Raw genomic sequence first — 23,382 nt, forward strand, 5'->3', positions numbered from 1 at the left:
CTTCCAAAGGACGAACTGAACTATAAGGAATCTGAACCAAAAGAAAATACACTGCCTGATATAAAAAAGGTGGACACTTTATGTTGGAACAAAAAAAAAAAACTGTACAGTAACATTCTGTTTCAAGTTGTATTAAATAATCTGTTCATTCTTGATAATATGGTTGTTTGTACTTATTATCCTCCTTTTTGAACTTAGAAAGATAGACTAACTGTAACTTCAACATTGAAATCTAAGTTTCTCAACTTATCTATTCGTAAGTTACACTAGTCGGTTACACTTCAACCACACTTTACATGACCCCTGACCTTCACTGTTCTTGCACATGGATTTGTTCCTCTTTCTACTTGAAACTGGTGTTTTTGTCAAAGTGCATTAACGGATTAACTGTTGCAAATAAAAATCTTCAGTTCTGTGCTTGAAACCTGAAGATTAATTAATTTTTTTTTTATTTTTTATTTTTAGTATAACAGTGAATCCAAACATACGTCCACAGTCAGAAAAATGACTTAAACTGGGAAGATTTAATGTTTTGGATGACTGAGTCAAAAATCTGAGGTTTATCTTGAAAGAAACACCAATAGAAAAATTTAATTTTAAAGGTATTCCAACAAAAGTTTGCCACTAATGTAACCAGGATAAATTCTTCCTTTTATTTTTATCCTTCAAATATATTTGCTTGTCTTGCAGTTGAATTGTGTGGGGATAAAACTCAGACATTGAATTTATTCATTACGATTTAATTTTTTTTTCTATCACAAACTTAGCTTTGTGACGGGGCTGCATGGGACTTTTCAGGTTAAGAAGTTGGAAAACGGAAGAATTCTCACTGGAAAAACAAACGACAAATCAGACCCGGGTCTTTAAACATCTACTTCCAAACAAACTTTCTCGCACAATTTGTAAAAGTTGGTTTGCAATTGCACCATATTTCAGCTTTATAAAATGGGTGGATGTCTAGTATCTCCTAATCCTTGTTTGTACAACATTTTCATGCAGACTGAAGGCACAGTTCTCTGACTTTTCCACCTTGGGTAAATAAAAACCCCTCAGTGACATCATCTGGGGTAACTTGAGTTCACTGTCCCCACTCGACTTCCTTCAAATTGCCACAGTCCAAGCCAAAGAAAGACATTCATTTCGTCTCACTTCTCGTTTCACATCAGATTTACAAGGTGCAGATTCCTGCGGTAAACACTGGGACGTGCCAGAAAATGTGCTGCTTATTTGATCTCACAGTACATTTTGGCAATCGACAAGTGGCCCCCAGGAAAAACGTTTTTGATGAATTTAGCAATCAAATGAAGTAAAACGGGTAGTGTAAAGCTTAGTACTTCCAGATTTAATCCAGCAGATGGCGCCAATGTTGACGGTTTCTACGAACACCCACATACGTTGTTCATGTTTTAAACCTTTTGCAGATAAATGTTGGTTTTGCAGTGAGCTGTACTTTTTTATTTTTGTTACTGCCACCTATTAGAGGATAGTAATACTTTGTAGATTAATTTTAATACGAGCTGCACGGTGCTCTGCCTTGCCTCAGGAAGCCGCTGGGTTCAAATCCTGGCTCCGGGGTCTTTCTGCATGGAGTTTGCATGTTCTTCTTGCGCCTGCGTGGGTTATCTCTGGCTACTCCGCCTTCCTCTCGTAATCCAGAAACAATGAATTTTAGGTTTTTAGAGAACGACTGCCTCGATCTCTTCAGGTTTAAATCCGCAGAATCATATTTTGGCCATTGAGGACCATTGAACGATGAAAGGAAACTCAGTGGGACCTGTGTCTGTTTCCTGCGGGTTCTGCTGGTGTGCAGCTGGCATGGCGGGTACAGGAGAGTCTGTACCCCCAGGGACTGGAGATCTATCAGCTCCATTGTGCCCTCTGAGACAGGCAGGTGATGTGGGCGGCGAGCCAGCCCTCCTGGCTGGGTAACAGATACCTGTGGGCTACTGGGAAAGTGTCACACCTCAGGATCACACACAGCGAGAGACGCTGCTGGAAGACAGGGAGCAGACAGGAGGAGAGCGGCTGTCCTTTCAGGCTTTGAAGATCACAGGGGAATTGAGGCTGAGATCTGGCTTTAAACCTGAGAAGAAATATGACTCACTGATTGATGGTCAGCTCTAGGTTCAAATGTTACAACCTCACACACAACCTCTGCTGTGGATGTATTTTATCCACCCTTAAAGTGACATATATGCAGTAGAAGGTAACTATAAAGCAAATCTGATCTGGGGAAAACAATTGTGAACTAATGCTGTGATTGTAGAAGCAAGACTGTGTCAAACTGAGACGGGAAGAGGATTTAGGTGACTTTGAAAGTGGCACCAACTCTTTGGTTGACAGAGAATGATCAAAGAGAGGGGAAATATCCAACAAGCGATAGAAGTGTGGATGAAACTTAGAAGGCCTGGTTAGAGATGATGGATGTCGTCTATCTACGTCATCGTACAGAGACGGTACTATATGGACAAGTTGCTACCCTGATCGGCTGAGCCTTTGTTGACAAGCAGTTGAACAAGTGCACCAAACAAGAGAGCAGCTTAAAGTGAGAGTTGGCATTCATTGAGGATGCCCTTTGTCACAGACTTTGTTTGTGGACAGACTTTCAAGGCACAGGAAAGGTGTTGAGGGATCCGTTTTAGGATTGGGTCTCTGCTTTTTGCAGATGACATGGTCTTATTGGCTTCATCAGACCGGGATCTCCAGCTTCTGCTGATCTCCAACCAATCAGAAGGTTTTTGCGGGTCAGAACTTTCTAATTCGAAACCATGGTGTTGACAGGACAAAAGGGTGAAGTGCTTTCCCTGTGGTCCTGCCCCAAGTGAAGGAAATGTGGAAAAAAAAGGGTGATTTTTGCACAGTATTCTGTGGTGTTGCAACCTCTCCTTTTTATGTATGTATGCAGCTTGCTAAAATAAAAGTTCAAAAATGGTGAGTAAAGAAGAGAATTTCAACTGTATTTACACAATTTCAGCTCATGAAAACAGGCAGCCAGGATCTCTCGTTTTAGTCTATTTAAATAATTTTAAAATACGTTGTAAAGACTTCAGAAAAATCCATCAGGACTCAGATGTTGGCTGAGTTTTGACAGCCTTGTCATATTTTGGGATCAAAATTTGATAAAGCTTCTGCCTCAGCCTGACATTTCCACGTAGAAGTGCCCCAATGCTCTCCATTTTGAAACGATCACGACTTCATCCCTTAATAAAAGAAGGATCTGCGCAGACAATAGACGCTTAGCGGGGCATCCAGCGCACATTTATAGACAAAAGTCTTGTTAATCCGGGCTCTGGGCACCTGTTGGATGTAATCCTGAAATAATGAGTTTGGCTCATTAGCAAAGACAATCATCCGCGTCTCCCGCTGTGGGTATCGAGTTAAAAGAAAAATGATCAACAACCCGTCAAAGTTGAAGCTGCGAAGAAGAGGCCGGAGATTGAGATCTCTGTCATTCCTGTGGCATCGCGCCTCGACCCCAGTTTCACCTTAACGATGAGTTCCAGTGACGATTTTTCATTTTGAGAGAACAAAACAAACCCGAAGCTGCAGAATCAGAGGCGTTTGCTCTGGTTGTTGAACACTTAGGGGCAGATGTGAAACAGGAAGATTGGACCCATGTGGCTCCAACACATGACCCTGCGGTGCTTCCACTGGATCCCATCGCAGGGCTTTTTTTTTTCACAGAACCGAGCCCGGATTAGCAGGCCGGCTGTTGGAGCTGGCAATGAGGGCATCCATTCACTGTTATGTTTTCTGTTTTGCTGACAACCTCAGCAGGTTCTGGTGATTAAGCCGTAATTTAGAGGGATCTGAAACCAAATGTCTAAGTTGAAGCCGTGTTTACAGAAAACAGCTGCTTTAACAGGCACTTAGATGCAATTGAAGGAAGGTTTTTCAGCATGTGAGTGCGGCTCTGTCTTTGTGCAAGTGTGCGTACATGCGTGGGCCGGCTTTTTGGGCACCTACACAGACAATCTCTTTGTTTTGGAAGTGTTCGCTTAAGTCTTCGGGGGCAGACGGCAGCCAAGAACAACGTGGGAAAAGAGCAGTACTTCATTTCTGCTTTCCGTCCGGACCTTTTTTTTATTTATTTTTATTTTATTTAAATTTTCTGGACTCTTTCTGTCAGCTGGTCTCCAAAACATCACCTGGGGGATTGCAGGACTTTATACAAACCAGAGGAAACCTAACTTGGACTTGAGAGAAGCTGTAATAAGTACAGAGTGGCAGCTGACAGATGGGCCAAACTGCCTGTCGTCTCGCTGGGCCTTTTTTCCAACTTCCAGACGCTTACTGTGCGGGCACCCGAACAGACCTCTGCTCAGGTGGTCTCTGCAGCCCAGCAACGACTCTCTGTTCATTTCATTGCCACCCGCTCTTTTTCTTGCAATCTTCTAAAATAAAGGAGACAAATCATGAGGGTTGTGAAAGCAGTCATGCAGATACTTAAAAATCAGGAATGCCTTTTTTTTCTTAAATAGAAACGTTAGGTGCAACACGAAGTAATCCTCATTTATTAACCAGGATTCTGCATTCATCTTAACTTTAGAGTGCTTCAAACTTTCAGAAATACTAACTTATGTCTTGTTCTAGTTGTAGAGCCTAGACAAACAAAAAACAACAAAAAATCCCAAACCTCGTCTTTCTCCCACCCAAAAACAAACAAGCAAAAAACAACAATCAATTCTTAAAATTTTAAATACATATATAGATATACAATATTCTACAGATCTTTTTTGTTTGTTTGTTTTTTTTACATCAATTTTGCATGTTTGGTTCATTTTTTTGGGCAGATACATTTTTGAAAAATTTCACTCAGAAATAAATCATGTTTGTGGAACCAAAAGCTTTTAACTCATGGCGAAGAGTTTAGACACAACTGGTTTAATCTATGACGTCCCAACTGAGAAAGTTCTGCCTGTACAAGATTTAAAAGTAAAAAAAACCAACAAAAAAAAACAAAACAGTCCTAAGTATTGCATTTCCTTTTTAAAACGCAGCTCCAATTTTATTTTCACAGCACAAAAAAACTGCGTTATCTGGAAAATCTGACAGACGTGTCTCAGATACTGTATCATTATGAGCAAGGTTATTTTGTGTAATCCGAAGCGATAATTTGAAAGATTTTGATCCAAAGTTATTCACCTAACTGGTCAAAGCAATTGTGTGCATATTGATCTTAGCTCTGAGCCAGGATTTGTCTGTAATTCCACACTTCTCTAAAGCAGAAAGATTAAACATAAAACCCCAGAGTTCACTGACAAGTTGACTGATCGCTGGCAACATTGCGAGAGAGGGTCCTCTCTGCCGTCTGCGTTTGACTCTTTTGTTGCCGGAAGCCTCCAGACAGCAAAGCGGTGGCTTCTGACATACCCGACGGGAAAAGCGATGCCCGCCAGCTGAAACGGATCTGAGCTGACAGACAGTGGGGTTCCTGTACCCTCGGCGAGCTCGGCATCCCGCTCCAACGGAGGCCCGGCGGTGGCAGAGGGCTTTGGTTTCCCCCCGGAGTCTCAGGCATGAGCGGACACACGCAGAAACGCACACATCCAGCCGGCGTGCCAAATTCCACAGGGCTGTGGAGGCGATCAGGGCAGATGAGGAAAGGCAAGCGAGTGGCACTGAGCTGCACTGGGAGAAATGGACATATTTAACCCCTAATTGGTCTTCTTCTAAAAGAAATTATGCAGCTGCTTTGATTCGTTTGGGGGGAGAGGGGGGAAACAAGTTACTCTGTATCCCACGAGGGTTGTTTTTTTTCTTCCTGGTAATGTATTTGGGAAATTCCTGCCCTCTCTTTGAATACGTTCGACAAGCGGCTCTTTGAGACCCGATGTCACTGATCAAACAGCAGTGTTTGGAGTCAGCTTAAGCCACACAGCCAGGTTACTCATGCGTGGGGGCGCAGGCCTGCTCCAAGTGTGTTTAGCCAGAGGAAACCAGCACATGTACTGTACACACCACGGCCCCAGGCTTGCCTGGTTGTGTGCTCCTACATGCGAGCCGACGGGCAGGAAGTGGCACTGGCGTGCTGAACTTTGGTTTTGCATTTCTGTTTTTGTGAAATTGGCAGACGTCTTCAAACGCACAAAATGAAACGAAACTCTTTTACAGAGGAAGAAAAACAACAAAACATTTAGGGCTTCAGATGATAGAAAAATATCCAGTGAGTGTCAGTGTGCATCCCTGTGAGAGGACAGAAAGTTAATAGAAGCTCAGACAACCCAGGACTGCGATTCGTTATCTGAACACACTTAAAGAAGAAACACAAGTTCTCACCAGGTGCCACTCTTAGTGGGAAATTCAAGAATGCCTACTGTTTATTGAATATTCACTTTGACTTCCAAATGGTACAACAGGCTCAGCAGACAGAAAATAACTTTAGAATAAAAAAACTAATATTTACCCAGAGGTAGCTCGAATACCAATTATACTCGAGTAAGAGTAGTACCCCTTCAGTGTATTTCTGCTCATGTAAAAGTAAAAAGCAGCCATCCAAGATTAGAAAAAGTATTTGGTAAGGAGATCCTAACATTAATTTAGTATTTTAAAACGGCGTCTTTATGCAGTGCACTTTCTGGCATCACGACTAATAAAAATGTAGGCAGAAGAGACACTTTTGCAAATGCGTTTTATCCACTATGAAATGAAAACTTACAGTAATATCTATCCATGTTGCAGCATAAAGTATCTCCAGTGATGATATCTACTGTTTATTGAATGTTCTCTTACCCTCCAACCGGGCTCAGCAATAACGTTAGAGCAACAAAGCTTGTGAAGAAAACAAGAGGTCTCACTTCAGCACAAACACCATTCAGGAAAGTTACTCACAGTGGACGTAGTGGTACGTAAGAGTAGTGATCGTGAATTTGTTCATGTCCTACTTCTTCTCACAGTAACAGAAATCTTTATGTTCCCAAAGTATTCTGCTTCTAAAAAAAAGGACTGGGAGATGTAAAGGAAAGAGAGCCAAAGACCCTTCAGCCCATCAAAGCAGTCAAACAAAAGATCTCGGCTTAAATGCTGTCATTACCCGACGCTTCAACCTCTTATTTGTCGCACCGGAACACAAAAATCCTGTAAGACGTCTTGAGTAAAGACACGACAGATGCCATTTAGGCTTGTAAAGTCTAAAAATACATCTTAGGGACGGGGGTGGGGATTGATTTTGCAAGTCTGCAGGTGGGATCTTTGAACAAGCGATCCTACAGAGTACATCCATCAGTAAGAGTAACATTTGTAACATGAGGACATAGCTTAGCCATTGCACTGCCAGTCGCACTGAATGTAAACTATTCATGTCTTGAGGGGATTACACGCCGCATGCTCTGACTCTGAGGGGTGTCGCTGCTGTTCTCAGGGTGCTGCAGGGCGGTCAAAGTTCACCGGGGAACTTCCAGCGGTCGTTCCTCCTCGTTTCAAAACTTCACCCGATGACAAATGTGAGCAGGGAGGCTTTAAAGGCTGGCTGTTATGTAAAATCAACTTTTTTGAGATCCATATCATGTTTTAATGTTATTTCGTCATCAAAAACATACCTATGTTGCTTTTCTTCTTCTTTTTTTTTTTAAACGTACATTTTGAGTGTCCGCCACCTCATCTTCACCACTCGGCTCCCCCAGACTAGTGGCAGCAGCAATTAGCAAAGACCTGGAGAAACAGCCCGTCTTCTCACACAAACTACTTCTTAGTCCATCGCTCCTAAGAATCTTGTAAATGGCATAACGGAGGAACATAGTTGTGGTGATGAGCTGAAGACGGAGTTTCAGAAAGAGTTGGAGCTTCTTAAAGTCACAGAGGCCAACTTCAAATTTCTCTTCTGTCACGTGCGATATATGCAACATTTTTACAATGACATGACGATCAGATGGTTACGTGGCTGTGGTATAAAGTTTGTCTGGAAAATAAATAATACTGCCCCCATTTAAAAATCCAGACGTGTCTGGATATTTGACCTTCACTCTTCCAATCAGAAACAGTAGGGCTAACTTGGATTGATTGTTAAAGGTGTGATTCTGGAGTCGTTATTCTTTAGTTTCTTTTTTATGAGATCAATCTTGTTTCTGTTTTGCATTAATTCAGTTCTAGTTCATTATGTTTTTTTTCTTGTGTCTAGTTATTTTTTTGTTGCTCTAGTTTAATTTTGTTTCTCAGGTCTAGTGATTCTTCAGTGTTAGATTTATTCCCTCGCCCCCTCTGCCTCTCTTTCTCACTCTCTCGCCCCTCACACCTGCAGCCCGTGAGCTCATCAGTCCAGGTCTTTTGTTCCATTATTCACGCTCACAGTATTTAAACGCCTCTCTTCCTACTGGTGCTTTCTGTTCTTCCCCATGTCCCTTGATGACTCATTCCTTGGATTTATGGTTTTTGCTCTGCTCTGGCTCCCTGTGCTCCCTCTGTTTTTTTTTTTTATTTATTTATTTTCATTCTTCATTAAAACTTTCTACAGCTCCTGCCTGCATTTTGGTCCATCCTCAAACTCGCACATCGTGACAGTTTTAGCTGCTTTTAAACATTTTCAGGGCTTTTTCAGAAGCATAACATTCGCTTTATGTGATGTACGTTTATTGGAGCCCCAAACTGTGTCGGCTCTTTCTTTAATATCCTATTAGCTCTGTGCAATGAAAGAACTAAACGGCACCCGGCATGATGCTGCCATGACATGCTTGATCGTTCTACAGTTTGAAAGACTCTGTGTTTTTGTCACTGTAACCAGGCAGATCGATCCTTGTCTCACCGACACTTTGCTTGTCCATGAGAAGAGCTAAAAATTCAAGTCAAGCAAAACGTAAGTTTTGGGATAAGCACTACTTTCATGTGTGCATTAATTTTAGTCTTTAGTTATGATTTTGAAGTTGCATGTTGCACAATCATCCACACTAAACAAATAACAGCACAAATAAATCTTTTAAACCCCAAATTGATCTCCTTCCTACACATGAGTTGCGTTTTTGTGGTTTCTTATAAAAGCAGCAGAATCAAAGCCCCATGTCAGGTAACTCATACCATACATACCTTTTTTTTTTTTTTTGGTCTCTTAGTAGGCAGCAAGGCAGAGAGCATTTTTAGATACATTGTTATTACAGTGGCCCTGGATAATTTCAGTGCTGACAAGGCCAATCTTGATGCATTACCACTGTGGGCAAAGCTTCAAAGAACATCACGTCATTTAGCCGAACAGAGGATCAACAGAACGTAGAGATGCCGGCTTCAGCCGCTACTTACGAAACGATATGAAAAAAATAAAAATAAAAAATCCCCGAAAGAGGAAGTAGACCATCTTGAGGCCATTTTACAATAATTTAAAAATGAAGCAGGGCAAAGTAAGTTCATTTTTTCTGTACTAAAATCAATTTGGACCTCTATTCAAACTACATTGCTACATCCAAACCATGTGTAGAGAAATTAAAAACTTTTCCATTAGGGCACTGCAAGGGTCAAGAGCGGGAATGCTTCATTCCTTTCAGTTGATCTCAGTTCACAAGCAGCTCGATTCAGATAATACTCTTCCTGACCTTAAATGGCCGGCGGTGCCAACGGCAGAACTACAAAGACCAAAGCAACTCGTGCTTTCATACCTAATCTTGTTTGGTTGCAGCTGAAAAACTGGAAACTTTTTGTTTGTGTGTTGCAGCAGGTGCAGGAAAATGACCTTTTGTCGTTTCATTTTTATGACACGGAAGCGATGCGTTTAATTCCTGCTGCCTCCTGCGTGGGGCAGGTGATGAACCTCACGTTGTCTTATGATTTGTGTATTGGTATACGAGTATTTGTGAGTGTGATTGGGTAAAAAGAGCTTTGAGTGTTCAATATGACTAGAAAAGTTCAGCGCAAGTGTGGTCCACTTAAAGACAAACTTTAAAGGATTTTCTCTGAGAACTGCTAAAAAAAAATGAAAAGAAAATTGAAATAATTTATGAGGGTTTTAAAATTTTCGTCCGTTGTTGCACTTTCCAAGATGGATGGACTTAAATACAAGACAGTTATGGAAGAAAATCTGGTAGATGCTGCAAAAAGATAGTTAAGGCCGGAATGGAGATGCCTGTGTTAGAATAGCCTAGTCAAAGCCCAAACCTTTATCCAACGGAGAATTTGTGATGACGTCAGCAGACTGAGAAGATCTGGTTAACTTTCAGTATCTACATATGCAAAGATTGTAGAGATGGACTTCAGAGACTTTGATGTGCAGTTTGACAGATCTTTCTCCAAAGTATTCTGAATCCAAATGAACAGCCCTCTGTTTTATGATTTTTATTTGTAAGAAAAAAATAAATAAAATCAAAACCACACATCATTTTCCTTCCTCTTTACAATAATGCACTTTGTGTTTGAAGTTCGTGGATGAAATGTGTCAAAAAGTGGAAAGGTCCAAAGGTTTTTTTGTTTTTTCCCCCCCTCAGCACTGTGTATATCTTCCATTCGTATATGTTTGGAGCTCTTCTGAATGCCTTCGCTGCTTCCTGTGAGCTGTTGTGACTAGTCTGGCCTTTCTGAGCTCCAACAAAAACAAACAGTCCTGGGCACAGACAGACAAGTGGGTAGAATAGAGTCCTTTGTGATGCCAGCCATCGAGGACATCCATTAACATGACTGGCAGCCTAAACACATTAGGTGAAAAGAAAGAAAAAAAAAGAAGAAAAAAGCATCCCCTTCAAGTTCGGGCAGCACGTCAGGCGCGTAACGGAGCATGTTTCTTTAAGAATGTAAGGTGGGTGAGCCCCTCTTTCTGACGCACGCCTGGCATGCAAACATAAATTTAGCAGCAACGTGTTTGCTGTTGAGGGGAACCAAATATCTGGAAGCGTCCGCGGAGTGTCATGTCGTCTCCGTCCTGTCTCGGCTGACTTTCGCCTTCTTCCTCCTCCGCTCGGGAACCGGAGCCGGAGCGCAGCGCGGAGAGCAGCGCGGACCGCTTTCTGGTTCTGAACAGGAGAGCCGGGACATTCAGAGGCGTCACTCAACAGCTTGAAATTACTTTGAGTCTGTTTGCGTCCGGGATGAAGAGTTGGAGCGGCTCGTGGACGGCTGGACTGCTTCTCCTGGCTGTGTGCGCCAAGGTAAAAAACCCCGCAGCGTTTCCCCCCCTCCGCGTTTATGCCTGCGACACTGGAGAAAGAGGCGCGTCATTTCAGTTTGACAGGATTTATTGAAATCATGGAGAAGTAAAGCGAGGGGCACCTGCTGCTTTAACTCTATCCCCAAAACAGAATCAGGTGCTTTTTGTCACAGTTTAAAAAAAACAAAAACATTATCTAATATATAAATATTAAGGATTATACAGTAGTTGGTGATTAACTTTTCCCCCTTTTGAGTCGATGTGCATCCTAAAATATCATGTTTTCCACAACATCCTCAGCTGAAGCTGAAAGTCTGACACTGCTGGCATTCTGGAAAGATAAGTCAGATGTGGGCTGCATTTTTAGCAAATGCACAGAAATGTGGGAAAATCACCAGAAACCAACATATAAAAGTTTAAATTCATTACAACAATGTAGTTAAAACCGGTGGATACAAAAAAACGGTACAATATCAATAACATTAAATAAAAACCGCTCTCCTCAAGCCAGTTTAAACTGTGGCTTATAGGCTTTGATCTGCTCAAACATTTATAAACCCTTGAAGAAATAAAATGAGGGCAGCTCTTTCAAGTGAAGTTCATCCTGAAGCAGATTCCAAGCCGATGATCTGTGAAATGAAAAGCTTTCTTTCTTTTCTTCTTCTTTTTTTTTTTCAACCAAAGTCAGTGCGGACTCTAGGAACAGTCAAGAAAAAATAATCAGCAATAAAGAATTAACATAAATTAAGATCTTTGTGTGTGAAAGCTGTTGAAGTCAACTGATTGGGCTGGACCCGATGCCGATATTTAGAAATCGACTCAATGGACAGACATGGATCTAATTTGTTTGCTTGTTTTAAAAACCATAATTATTGATAATGATTCTGTCTTACTTTGTTCAGCCCTTTTTTGGCAATACGACAACACTTAGCCTTCTATTTCACAAGATCGGAGCATAAGCTCCTCTCTGTCTCTTGTATCGCTCCAGTGGTGGGTCTTCTCTTGTCTCTTTCTCAAACTGTTCCTCATCCAGCTTTGTTTGTCGCATTGCCTCTTGTTCCTAACCGTACACACAAGTTTGACAAGAAGCTACTTGTCCTGCTGACATTTTATGACCTAGAAGGATCAACAAATTGCTCTCTACTTGAATGACATCTTCTATACTCTTTACCGTTTTGAAGACTGGCTGAGAGAAACGCGGTTCTGTGTCATGTCATGCTTGAATCCTGACGGTAAACACTGAAAGTGTCAAACTCAAGCTCAATCAGAGTTCTGTCAATAACTTGCGTATTTAATATTCTACCAGACGTATTATCTATTAACATTCGTCACGTCATATTGAGACAGTGAATGATTTTTTTTTTATATAACTGATGAATATACCTTCTAAAATATCATCATGTATTCATTTCAGAGTCTCTGAGGTAAGGCTGCTCTCCTGCTGATGTCCGCACACAACAACTATAGTCCTCCTGAATATTTTCCTAGAAAATGACTCGGTAGCTTTTATCCTCAAGTGGTCAGCAGATGACTGCTGCTCCCATCTGTGCGAGGCGTGAGCGTGCAGCATGAGTCAGCACGCAGCAGCGCGCCGCCTCGGGACGGGGTGGGATGTGGAGGTCAAGGGGTCAGCAAGTGAACATCTCTGCTCTTCAGTGGCCTTCTCCCTTCATCCGTCTGCAGTTGCTGCATCACAGAATGGCAGGAGAATGAGATTGCGTCCAAGTGCGGCTCCTGAAAGTTTGCGTTTGTTGGTATGGGGGCCAGATTGCCCGTTTCTTCATCCCTATATGGAACAGACTTTCTTTTGTTGTTGCCATAATAAGCTGTTCTCTTCTCTTGCTTATGTAAAGGGGCTGAAACCTTTATTTAAAATGTAGCTGCAGCAGAAAAATTGAGTCCATGATTTTTAGTTTTTATTACCTCTGTCCTCGGTTTAATTCAGATTCATTTCCAGCCACTGGACTGATTGTTAGCCGTCCCCTACAACAATTCAAGAATAAATTAGGACAAAACTACAACATTTAAATCAAAATCTACTTACCAAAATGTTAGATGCAAAAGAAAGTGATCATCTTTCTTTTCCAAGCTTTCTGGTTTCCTTTTCTTTTCTTGGTCTGCTCATTGACTTGGACTCTAAAGTACACCTTAGTTCATCCAAACCTGCATTAGAATTTGGTCGAATACAGCACGTGTTTGCAAATGAAGACTGACCTTGGTCCGGTTTTTGTTGCTGGGAACAGACAAAATATTTTTTCAGCTTTCTTCGATCGAGCCGAAAATAATAAGCAAACTGGATGCCTTTCATTTAACAGGAAAAATGTGTTAAAACATTAGAAGTTTTGGATATACGATCCCGTTCCTACAAAAAAAACCCCCAAAACTGATTTGTTTAATTAATATAATTCATGCTTAGTTTATTGTCGCGTATGTTAATAAAAATCACATTTTTCATAATTTTCGTTTTTAAATATGATGTTTTTTTGGCTCGTACGTACTTTTGAGCTGACAAATTTGACCTTCACGACATCCCAGTTGTATTTTTTTCTTTTTGATTCAACTTGAAAGCTATCAATTTACATTGATTGGTTTCAAAATGTTAACGTTGAACCTCAATAATGTTATAACGCATGCTTCAGTGACCAATGATTACAATTTCTTGTTGTACTTCTCTTTGGTTGTGTCATATCTCAGTTTATTCCTTTGTGTTTAGTTTCTCTTCTTAGTTTATCCTCTGTTGTTACACTTGTTTGTTCTCCTTTGTGTTTTCTGTGGCAATTAGCCTCCTTGGCTCAGTTTCCTCTCACAGCTGTTCCACATTCCTCAGATTAACCCACCTGGACCTCAGTGTAGAAGCTCCCTGGTTGTCACTGATCTTCACTGGATCATCCAGATACTTCACAAAACATGACAGAGCTTTTAACATGCATCTTCTAAATGCAAGTGATATTTTATTTAATAATCTGAAATGGTCCCATCAGGATTCCGACTCAAATCTGATGGAGAATTTGTGGAGGAAGCTAAAGATTAGGATGATGGGAGGGATATCTCTCAAATGTAAAGGCTTGAAAATCATCTCCAAAGATCGTGATGGCACCAGTGGAATACTGGTCAGCAGTTATAAGAGTGGATTAATCACTGTGAAGGCCAGATGAAAGATTAAAAACAAGGATGTAAATAATTGCAACTTGCTCTTTCTTCTGTGGTAATGTAAGTGAATCAGTTTCTCCCCCCCTTAAACAGCTCCATTGTTTTACTATCTTGTGAGAAATGCCTGAAAGAAACTATTTGGTTAAATGCAAAACCTAATTCTGATAATTTGGGGGCTTAACAGCGCTTTGTTGCAATGTGACAGAAATGTGAAGAGTGAAGCAGTCGCGATGCTTTCGCACAACGACGTAGGTTAGCATTCGTTTTTCAGATGAAACGTGCTTCGAATTATACGGCTTTGCAGAATAACTGGCGAATTACATCGTGAATGTCTTTCCACATGTGATGGACATAATTCAGCCCTGATTGCAGCATATGGCTGCCACACTCGCTTCACCACATGCTTCTTCACTAATAACTCTGGTGGAATTCGAAAGGAAATTAGCCACAAAGGCAACAGATTCTGATGTTTATTCAAGGATACGACCCCTCTCTGCGTCCTAATGCGGCTGAGCGCGGCGAATTTCTGCAGGATCCGGGAAGCTTTGAGATCTAATGGCAGGATTAAGTGGGGTCACGACGCTGAAATGGTCCCGTGAGAGAGAGAGAGTCCGTCAGCGCTAACATCTCTTGTCCTCCGTGGCTCGATCGGCCCATCATAAAGACCGCAAACTATCCAATTAGTTTTTATGAGTGGCTTTGTTGTGAAGGCAAGTGGAGTGGGAAGTGAATTAATTTTGAGAGGGATTGGTCCCTCTTGAGGAGTAAAGGGAAAAAGGCTCTGTGGAACATCTGGCCTGTGATGGATGAAGCAAGTTTTTGGAGTGTGTTAACAAGCCCGAGTGTTTTCAGTTACACAGCGAGAGCCTTCAAACTCATCTCATTGTTCCCATCTGGGCTTAATCTGCAGAGTGAGACTGAGGATTTGTCGAATGTGGAAGCCCGCGTGCATCTGTGCGCTCGCAGTGCCATTTCCCGACCAAGCACAAAATTAGCCTCAGTTTAAGCTGCAAAAGTAACCCGAGAATTATTATTATTTTTTTTTAAATTATTTTCATGGAAGACTCTCGTGGTATTTGGCGTGGTGGCATTTCTTCCTCCGCGTGCCACGCAGGTGTGCCAGCACTCTGCTCTTTCCATCTGCAAATGCAGAAAGCAGACGTGCATCTCTGTAAAGCAAAAGCCAAGTAGCTTCACTCGGCTCTCAGCAGGCCGATGAAGGAAAAGTCCTGCAGAACAGAACAACTGACTCCACTGTCTTCGGAAAGTCCTTCCAAAATTGCATTGTGTAACATTTTTTATTTCTCTTAATCCCTGTTCCAGCTGAAGTCATATGAAACCCTGTGTTTTTTGTCTTTCGGCTCCTGAAGCCGATTTCCCCTCCGTCCTCCACTTGCATCAAAATCATCTGCCATTTGGTGGAAGTTTTCTTTCATTTTTGCTTCAGAAAATTGCTGCAATTCACATTTCTTGATACTGTCTATGACGGTGGAGTGAATTGATAGCTAGCATAACCTCTAAAGACCAGTTGACAGGATATTCATAGTAGTACTCCCTCAAATACTATTTAGTTTTGTAATGGCCCTCAAAGACCACCGTTTCACTTCCTTCTTAATGAAATGCAAACAAAAATGGAGTAGCGTCAGATTTTAGCGATTGCAGAATTTCTCTGGTCTTTGGTAAAAGGGCACAAGTCGTTTCTCCCACTAGGTTCAGATTTGAGTGTTTGTTTTGATTGTATTTACCCAGAATGCCCTGCGCTACAAGTTCGCTTCTTGCTTTTGGTCCGCTTAGCATTCACATATGCATTTGAACTGCACCAAACCTGAGTTTGATTTTTTTTTTTTTTATTTGTATCAGAGTTCGAAGGTTGTTGCTTCGCCAGGTTGATGTCTTCTGTTCTTGATCCGGTATTAGTCGGCCAGAACAACCTATATCCACATCAAGTACATTTTTTCTAACAGACACATTGCATTGGTCATTATAAAATGCTCTCATAAGTTCTTCTAAATAGGAATAGTGATTGCACCGATATGGTTCAGCAAGAAAATGAAGAGACATTTGGAAAATATGGACACGTTGCTTTAGCCCTGGGAGCTGGTGAACAAAGTGTTCCTTGTGAGATTTTATGCGATGTGGAAACAACTTTTGGATATTGCTGCCTCCGTTCTGAAGTCCTGCAGAAGTAATATTGTTGTTTATCTTTCCATCACTTGGTGCTGAACTCTAATAACACGCTGCAACTGAGCGCTCAGAGTGGCTCGTGCCAGTAAATGGCACAGCTTACTGGAATCGGGTTACAGTTCTCTGCCAGACAGTAAACAGGTCGCCCTGGTACCCAAACTTCAGGGTGAAAATGCAACTAGAGGTTTTTTTTTTTTTTTGCGGTCTAAATAGATTAGCAAGGAAATCTGCTTGACTTTAGCAGGTCACACGCTTGAATTCGTTTAACTGTAATTTATAAAGAGCTGCCAGCAGATGGCAACGTCACAGCAAAGGCGCCTTTTGTCTCCGGCTCTGCTGCTCGCATGCCTGTCGCAGGGTCGCATCCGTTGGCGTTTTGCAGGTGGTCGCCCCGTGTCCGGGCCCCAGACTCCCTCTGAAGCCCGTCGCCAAAGTATTTGTTCCTTCATAGCGAGGTTTACTTGTCACTTGCCCGGGTTGAAAGCTGAGCCTCTGGCGTCCTCTTCCTCTGATGAAACGTCCCGGGCTCCATCTGCGTCGAGCCGCTGTCCCTTCCATCACTGTGACTGAGAGCGGTTGTTTTTCTCCCCGTTGTGTGCTCTGGGGCTTCAGTTTAAACTTCATCTGCAGGGGCCTGATGAAGCCCTGCGTGCTTCATGTGGACTGCACATTTCTCATGCTAATCTGGAAATAGCCCTGCAGCCGAGCAGCTCTGCCTCGACGTGATCACATTCATCTGTTTGCTCCGTTCTGTCCCGGCCTTGACCTCGGACACGATCCTGCGGTGCTATTAGGAGCAGGGGGGAGGGTGGGGCTGGAGAGAGGCGCTAACAAGAGGGGAGATGCAACGCTGGATTCTCCCGAGGCTCCTAATTAGAGGGGGAGTTGCAGGTGGGAGGGTTTTTGGCGTCTGACGTGGAGAGATGAAGGTCAAACTGACACTACAAAGGTAGAGCCAGAGAAACATGACGATAGAGGCAATGTGGTGTCTATGTTAGAGTCAGTCTTACCAAGTAGAACTGTGCAAAGGTCTAAAATTCACTTTACCTTTGGTGTTTCCATAATTTCCTTTTAAAAGTTTCTTCCCAGCGTGCCCTTTCCAGTATAATCCAGACAGTTTCAAATGGGATTCTTTAGGCTCTTTGTTACCGATTGCCTGCCACAAGGATGCAGTTTGCTCTGGTTTCTTAAAGTAGCACAGATAAACCGTCTTGAGACGCATAAAATTGTGTATTAGTACCAAGGTGATCCCCAAATGAGCTGCTAGTTGAAAGCTTTGATTAAAGTAATTGATCATCTGCCCAAACAGATTCTCCCAAATATTTGAAAACAAAAAGTTATAGTTTAGTTTAGGTTGGTTTAAGGTGTTTCTGACTTTGCAAACTAATCATGAGGAAATGAATACTTTGTTTTTGTAGTTTGATGTTTGCCTTGCTCGCAGCCACTGATGTGGGTGTTTTGGCGACTATCTGGCAGGAGGCGTTTTCTCAAACTGAGACAATATCATTAATGTTGTATTTGTGCCGTAATTACGTAGCTTTTAAAAACGATTCACCTGTTTCATTTGTCCAACCTACTCATTTTAAGGTCAGTACGTTCCGATTGAGTTCAACAACGGTGCCGAAAATAAGTTAAAAAGGTTGCCAAAGACCAGAGAGAGGAGCTTGAAAATCCTGAAAAACTATTGTTTAACACATCTTTAAACAATGGACAATGAAGTCAGGTTCTTTGCAAGTAAAATAAACCACACTAAATGGTACAAGGAAGCAAGAAAGTTGCTTGTTTTTGTAAATTAGGTCGTTCAATTTAAGCCATTTCAATTTATTTTTGTAGCACCAGTCACAACAAACATCCATTTAGATAGGAAGTACTTTGATCCAAATTAAATTCAAATCAATCCGACCCCGTGGTTAGATTTAAATCCAATATATTCTAAGGCTGAAACAATTAATCAAATTAATCAGTTATTGGAAAGAACTGCCAACTAAATTTGTAAATGATTAATAGTTAACTGGAGTAGACAGACTCAACTAAAGCATTTGAGTTGGAAAACCCTTTTCTGTATGTATGACATAAACAAGTATGTAAATAAAGGATGATGGTTAAGAAATTATTTCACGTAATGCCTAGACGGAAAGAAACCAGAAGATTCGCAGTTAGAAAGAAGGCTGTAACGGATCAAAAACGTAATAAAAATCTGTCACAGATTTAGAAGCGTAAATTAGGAGTCGAGTTCCACTTTCGCAAGTACAAACAAGTGTATTATTAATGGAGTGATAACAACTTGTGTTTATGTTACAGCAATAAAAGAAATGAATGCTAAAGACAAACAAAAGTCTGGATGCCTAAAAAAAGATGAACACTGTTAATGGAGTGAGAGGGGAAGTTTGCAGTCCAAGCAGGGACCATTGACATAAAACAAGAGAAGAGGAACTGAAATATTCAAGCGCTTCTTCCTGGCCGAAGCAGAAACGCAGTAATTCCAGATCCACTCACTGGTCGACAGGCACGACAAACAAATAAAAAGACAGTTATCTCATTCGCTGACCTCATCCCGTTGGGAGGAAGGAGGTCGCGCACGAGGGTGAGAACAGTTAGCTGTGAAAGAAATAAATAACGGTTGGACCCCTGAATCCAGTGGAAACATGGCGGAGGGAGGGCCGTCCATGCAGCGGCGCGGCGCCGCGCTCCGAGAGGCCGTCCGCCAACGGATCAGCTCGGTTCGGCGTTTGCAGAGCTAATGATGCTTCCTGGGGTTCCCACATCTGTTTCCCTCCACGGCCACATGTGCTTTGAGTAAACGCTGGGCGGCTACGAGCAAACAACAGGGCCCTGGTTACAAACGAGGTGCTGTTGGGATTACAACGCATACGTCCACAGAAGCAGAGCGATGAGCGTGTAACCATGCAAAGTAGGTGTGCCGCTCTCGTCCTTGGAAACGCTCGTGCTTTCGGGCTCCATGTTATTCGTTAACATGCTCAAAAGTTTGATCCAGGACAAGAAAGTGGTTGTTGCAGAAGAGCCATGCGTTTGTTTGTTTGTTTGTTTGTAGTGTTGAAGTCAACATGCGTCGTTGCCAGGCTTTTTCACATTTACAGATTTTAATTTATGGGGAATTTGAATGAAAGGGGATTATATGAAATGCCATTTTTATGTGTGAGAAAAATCTTAGGCGACTATAAATCCATTTTAGTACTTGGATCAAATTGACCTTGACTTAGATTGCCAAAAGTCAACAAAAAAGCTTATGACTTTCTATTAAATTCATATTTGCCAAGATTAAGGCAAGAAGATTAATAACTGTCTCATCATCTTAAATATGAGTAATCTGCTAATTAGTGAAGCTCAAAGTGTGTTATTTCGGTGTCTTTGTGAATATTAATCAAACAAGTTGCAATTATTAGATTAGAGGGCTTTAGGGGAAGCTTTATCAAACTTTGTTATGCTTGGCAAGAGTCAAACCTGCTGATATTGCGCTGTCTCCTTTATCAAAGCTAAGTAACTTGAGGAGATGAGGTATAAAACATCTGATCTAACTTTTCTTTTCCTCTGAGGGAAAAGTAGTGTTGCAAAAGATGTAAAAATTAATTCATCTTTTTCGCTGAAAAATGTAGGGGAAAAAAATCCACCAATAATTTAAATATATTTATTCAGTGGGGAAGTTGTTTCCATATCAATGGCATCTTGATCATTTCCATTATTTTCTAAATTATTTTATTCATACTTTAATCTAGTCTGAGAACTATGAACTGTTTCTTCTTGTTTTCTTGGTTTACAAATATGATGTGACTTATTGGGCCATTCCTCTTAGACACTCTTCAAAATGTGAAATACAAGAGAACATACCATTCACTTCAGTTTATTTATATAGATAGCGCCAATTCACAACAAATGTTGTCTCAAGGCATTTTACAAAAAAAAAAAATCATCTCCACTTAATCACACATGCTTTCCAATTTATCCTAATTATCAAACAGTAGAGTAAGCTTAGTTAATTATTCAGTGTAGTTTTTAAAATGTTTTGGTCTAAACCACCTACCCTGAAACTTGAGTGACTCAGTTTTCAGCCAGTTTTCCATTATTATTTTCAACACGAACCTTTGGTAAGCTAGCTGGAGCGTCGCACTTTGAGCTGAAGTCACGGCAAATAAACCATCCTTCACATGCAGTACCCCGCGGACCACTAGGGGCGCCCGCGCACCACAAGTGGTCTGGGGGCCATAGTTTGAGAAAGACTGAAACCCAGGAGATTGCATCAAGTCATTCACTCCTCCTGAATATAGCGACAGTAGAAAATTGCTTGCGTTGAAATTACAGCAATCCCTCATACTAAGTATGCATGTAGCGACAGTGGAGAGGAAAAACTCTTCTTTAACTTTGGTGAGTTAGTCAGACAGCAGTGCTTTGCACAGCCTGCAGACGGTCCAAGGTTGGTTTCTTAAAGCAGGTGAATGATTGTTTTAACTCGTTAATCAAGCTGGAACAAATGAAAGCATGGGAAATATTTTTCTAGTTCTCACCGGTACAAAACCACGACTTACCCTGACAGTACTCATTAAGCTTTGAGTCGTGGTATCGACTCAAAGCTCTGAACTAAGAGTGAACTTGACCGCAAACTCTAAGCGACCCTGATTCAGATCTCGACGTCTTCACACCGCCCACACCGTCCCGCTGCTGTTGTGTGTTTTAGGGCGATTGATGTTTGAACCCTAGGAGAAATTTCTGCTATGACAAAAATGCACCCCCAGGTCACAGTTGTTTTCGGTGCCTCCACTCGCCTTAGTGTTGCATTCAAAGTGTCACTGGGGAATTCCACCCCGGCATACCTCTGGAGCGATTACATCATCCCGAGTGAGGGTAGCGGGGACGCATCTACGCACACAACCCTGCATGCACCTGGCCTGTTGGAAACACGTTAATGTCCTAATCCCTCTGCTCTTCCTGGCTGCCTGATGACGGAGAAGCAGATAGAAAAATTATTCATCTGATATAAGCGTGAGCTAGGTCATTGCTGGAGCTGTTGGGACCGAGTTGACGAGCTGGCATGTGAATATGAACAATATCAGAATCAGCATGCTGTAAAATAATCAATAAAAATCAGATAATTTCAGATGAAGACCGAGAAGAAGAAAAAGAGACGTTCCTTGGAGAAGGAATGTCTTAAATAGACTGGTCTGCAAAACTGTACAGAGTCACTGTCTTACTATTTCTTTAAAGTAATATAGTTTTAGAATCCTAAATTTGTAACCAAGATACACAAAAGAATGTAAGGATGGAATATTTTTATCTGACAAATGAAGCCACTTTATCTGTTAAAACCAAATATTTGACTCTAAATCCTTAATCTTGTGTTTATCAGTCATTACAGTAAGAAGTTGAATGGTGATAGGAACAACTAAAGTTCCAAAACTGCGCTAATCCTGATAGCCTCGGTTGAAGGGTTCTGGGCCTGCTTCAACGCAAACAATTTAAAGCACAATAAGACAAAACACAATGAAACAATATCTAAATTGTTTTATCCCTGGCCTAAAACTTTTTTGTACCAGGCAAGAGTACAATCAATACAATTTAAGGTCTGATACTAAGCTAGCATTAGCACTGCGGCACAGTTAGCTAGCTTGTACGTAAACAACAATTTCAGATTCTGTTTTGGTGTCTCCTTTTCTTATTGTGTTACAACTAAAAGCATTTTGCTGTCATATTTGCTAATAAAGAAGTGTAATCTTAATAACTGCACAGCCACAACATGAAAGAGTTAATATTTACTGGTTCAAATGAAAAGTTTAAGAGAAAAAAAAAAAATTCAGAGAAATCAACTATTCTCTCTTTTAACGCCAAGAAATTACATTCCTATCAAGCTGACAGTTCAGCGACAGGCATGATTAAACCCTTCAGAAATTACTGATCCAACACCTGAGATGTACTTGATTGAGCTTCTTGTTAAATCTGTGGCAAAATGGAATGTGGGAGTGAGCTGCCTAATTATGACTGACACGGAGAGAAAACAGTAATGTTTTAAAGCTGACGGACTTAAGTAGGGTTTTTATGCGTTGTGTGTTTCCTTCTGTCAACGCCCAATTACTGATGAAAGGTGTGCGTGCGTGTGAGTGAGTATAAAATGACCTGAGCTGTCACTAATTGGCTGGAGGTTACAGCAGGAATGTGGATGTCTGTGAATCTCTCCTGCACAAGTTGCTCCATCAACACAAGAGAAAGCGGTTATTACGGGCAAATCATTACACGAACAGGAGGAACTTCAGTCTGCGGCAAATATATGCAGCAGTTAAGGCTGCTGTGAAGGTGAAAGTTATTTTGAAGGAATGACAAAAGGAAAAAACACAACACGCCAAAGGAGGCTAATTATTTCCACTTTACACAAGTTGGAGCAGTTTCCCGAAGAGGTGTTATGTCAGTAAAACGTTAAGCTCATCAATTAGGATTACTCCCCCAGTCATGTCTTATTCAGCCTGTCTCTTTTATGTGCAGCTGATTTTGTTCTCTTTACAAGGAGATGGTCAACAAAAAAAATAGGTGGGACTGGAATGCACACGATTATCAACACAAGGTGGACCTGAGAGAGAGTGGATGAATAGTAGAAGTGTAAATATAGAGAAGGGTGAATACTGGGACGAGGATTCTGTGACTATTCAACTCTGAAGAAGTTATAATACAGGGTGGGCCATAAGTTTCCATACATAGCAAAAATTTTATACTGGACAACCGTTTTTATTTTTGTGGGACTCTGTGTAATCGCTACACGTCTTGGGCCACTTCGTGGTTGAGCTGCAACATTTCCAGCTTTCTGAAACTTGCAAATAAGTTTTGCCACAGTGTCGTGTGTGTGTGTGTGTGTGTGTGTGTGTGTGTGTGACGCTCGTTCCATGTTTTCTGTTAAAGTTTCGTGCAACCGTGTGACTGTTTCCCCGATCCAGCCATTGGTGATTTCAATTCTTTGCTCTTTTGTCAAAGGCATCTTCTTGGGTATCTGAAAT

The 23,382-nt window shown here is 41.5% G+C and overlaps 1 protein-coding gene across 2 annotated transcripts in view; it reads left to right on the forward strand.

Moving 5' to 3' along the window:
- Nucleotides 1-10,297: 10,297 nt before the first annotated feature.
- Nucleotides 10,298-23,382, forward strand: part of adamtsl3 (ADAMTS-like 3) — a 113,668-nt gene continuing 100,583 nt past the window's right edge. The window contains exon 1 of one of the 2 annotated variants that reach the window (XM_015028498.1): nt 10,298-11,057. In XM_015028498.1, the coding sequence (XP_014883984.1) occupies nt 10,998-11,057 (60 nt within the window). In that variant the 5' untranslated portion in view covers nt 10,298-10,997. The remainder of the gene's footprint in view (nt 11,058-23,382) is intronic. The other variant, XM_015028499.1, reaches the window with a different exon arrangement.

The sequence above is a fragment of the Poecilia latipinna genome, unplaced genomic scaffold, assembly GCF_001443285.1.
Source record: "Poecilia latipinna isolate Pla-1442-1.1 unplaced genomic scaffold, P_latipinna-1.0 Scaffold126, whole genome shotgun sequence".
NCBI classification, from domain to species: domain Eukaryota; kingdom Metazoa; phylum Chordata; class Actinopteri; order Cyprinodontiformes; family Poeciliidae; genus Poecilia; species Poecilia latipinna.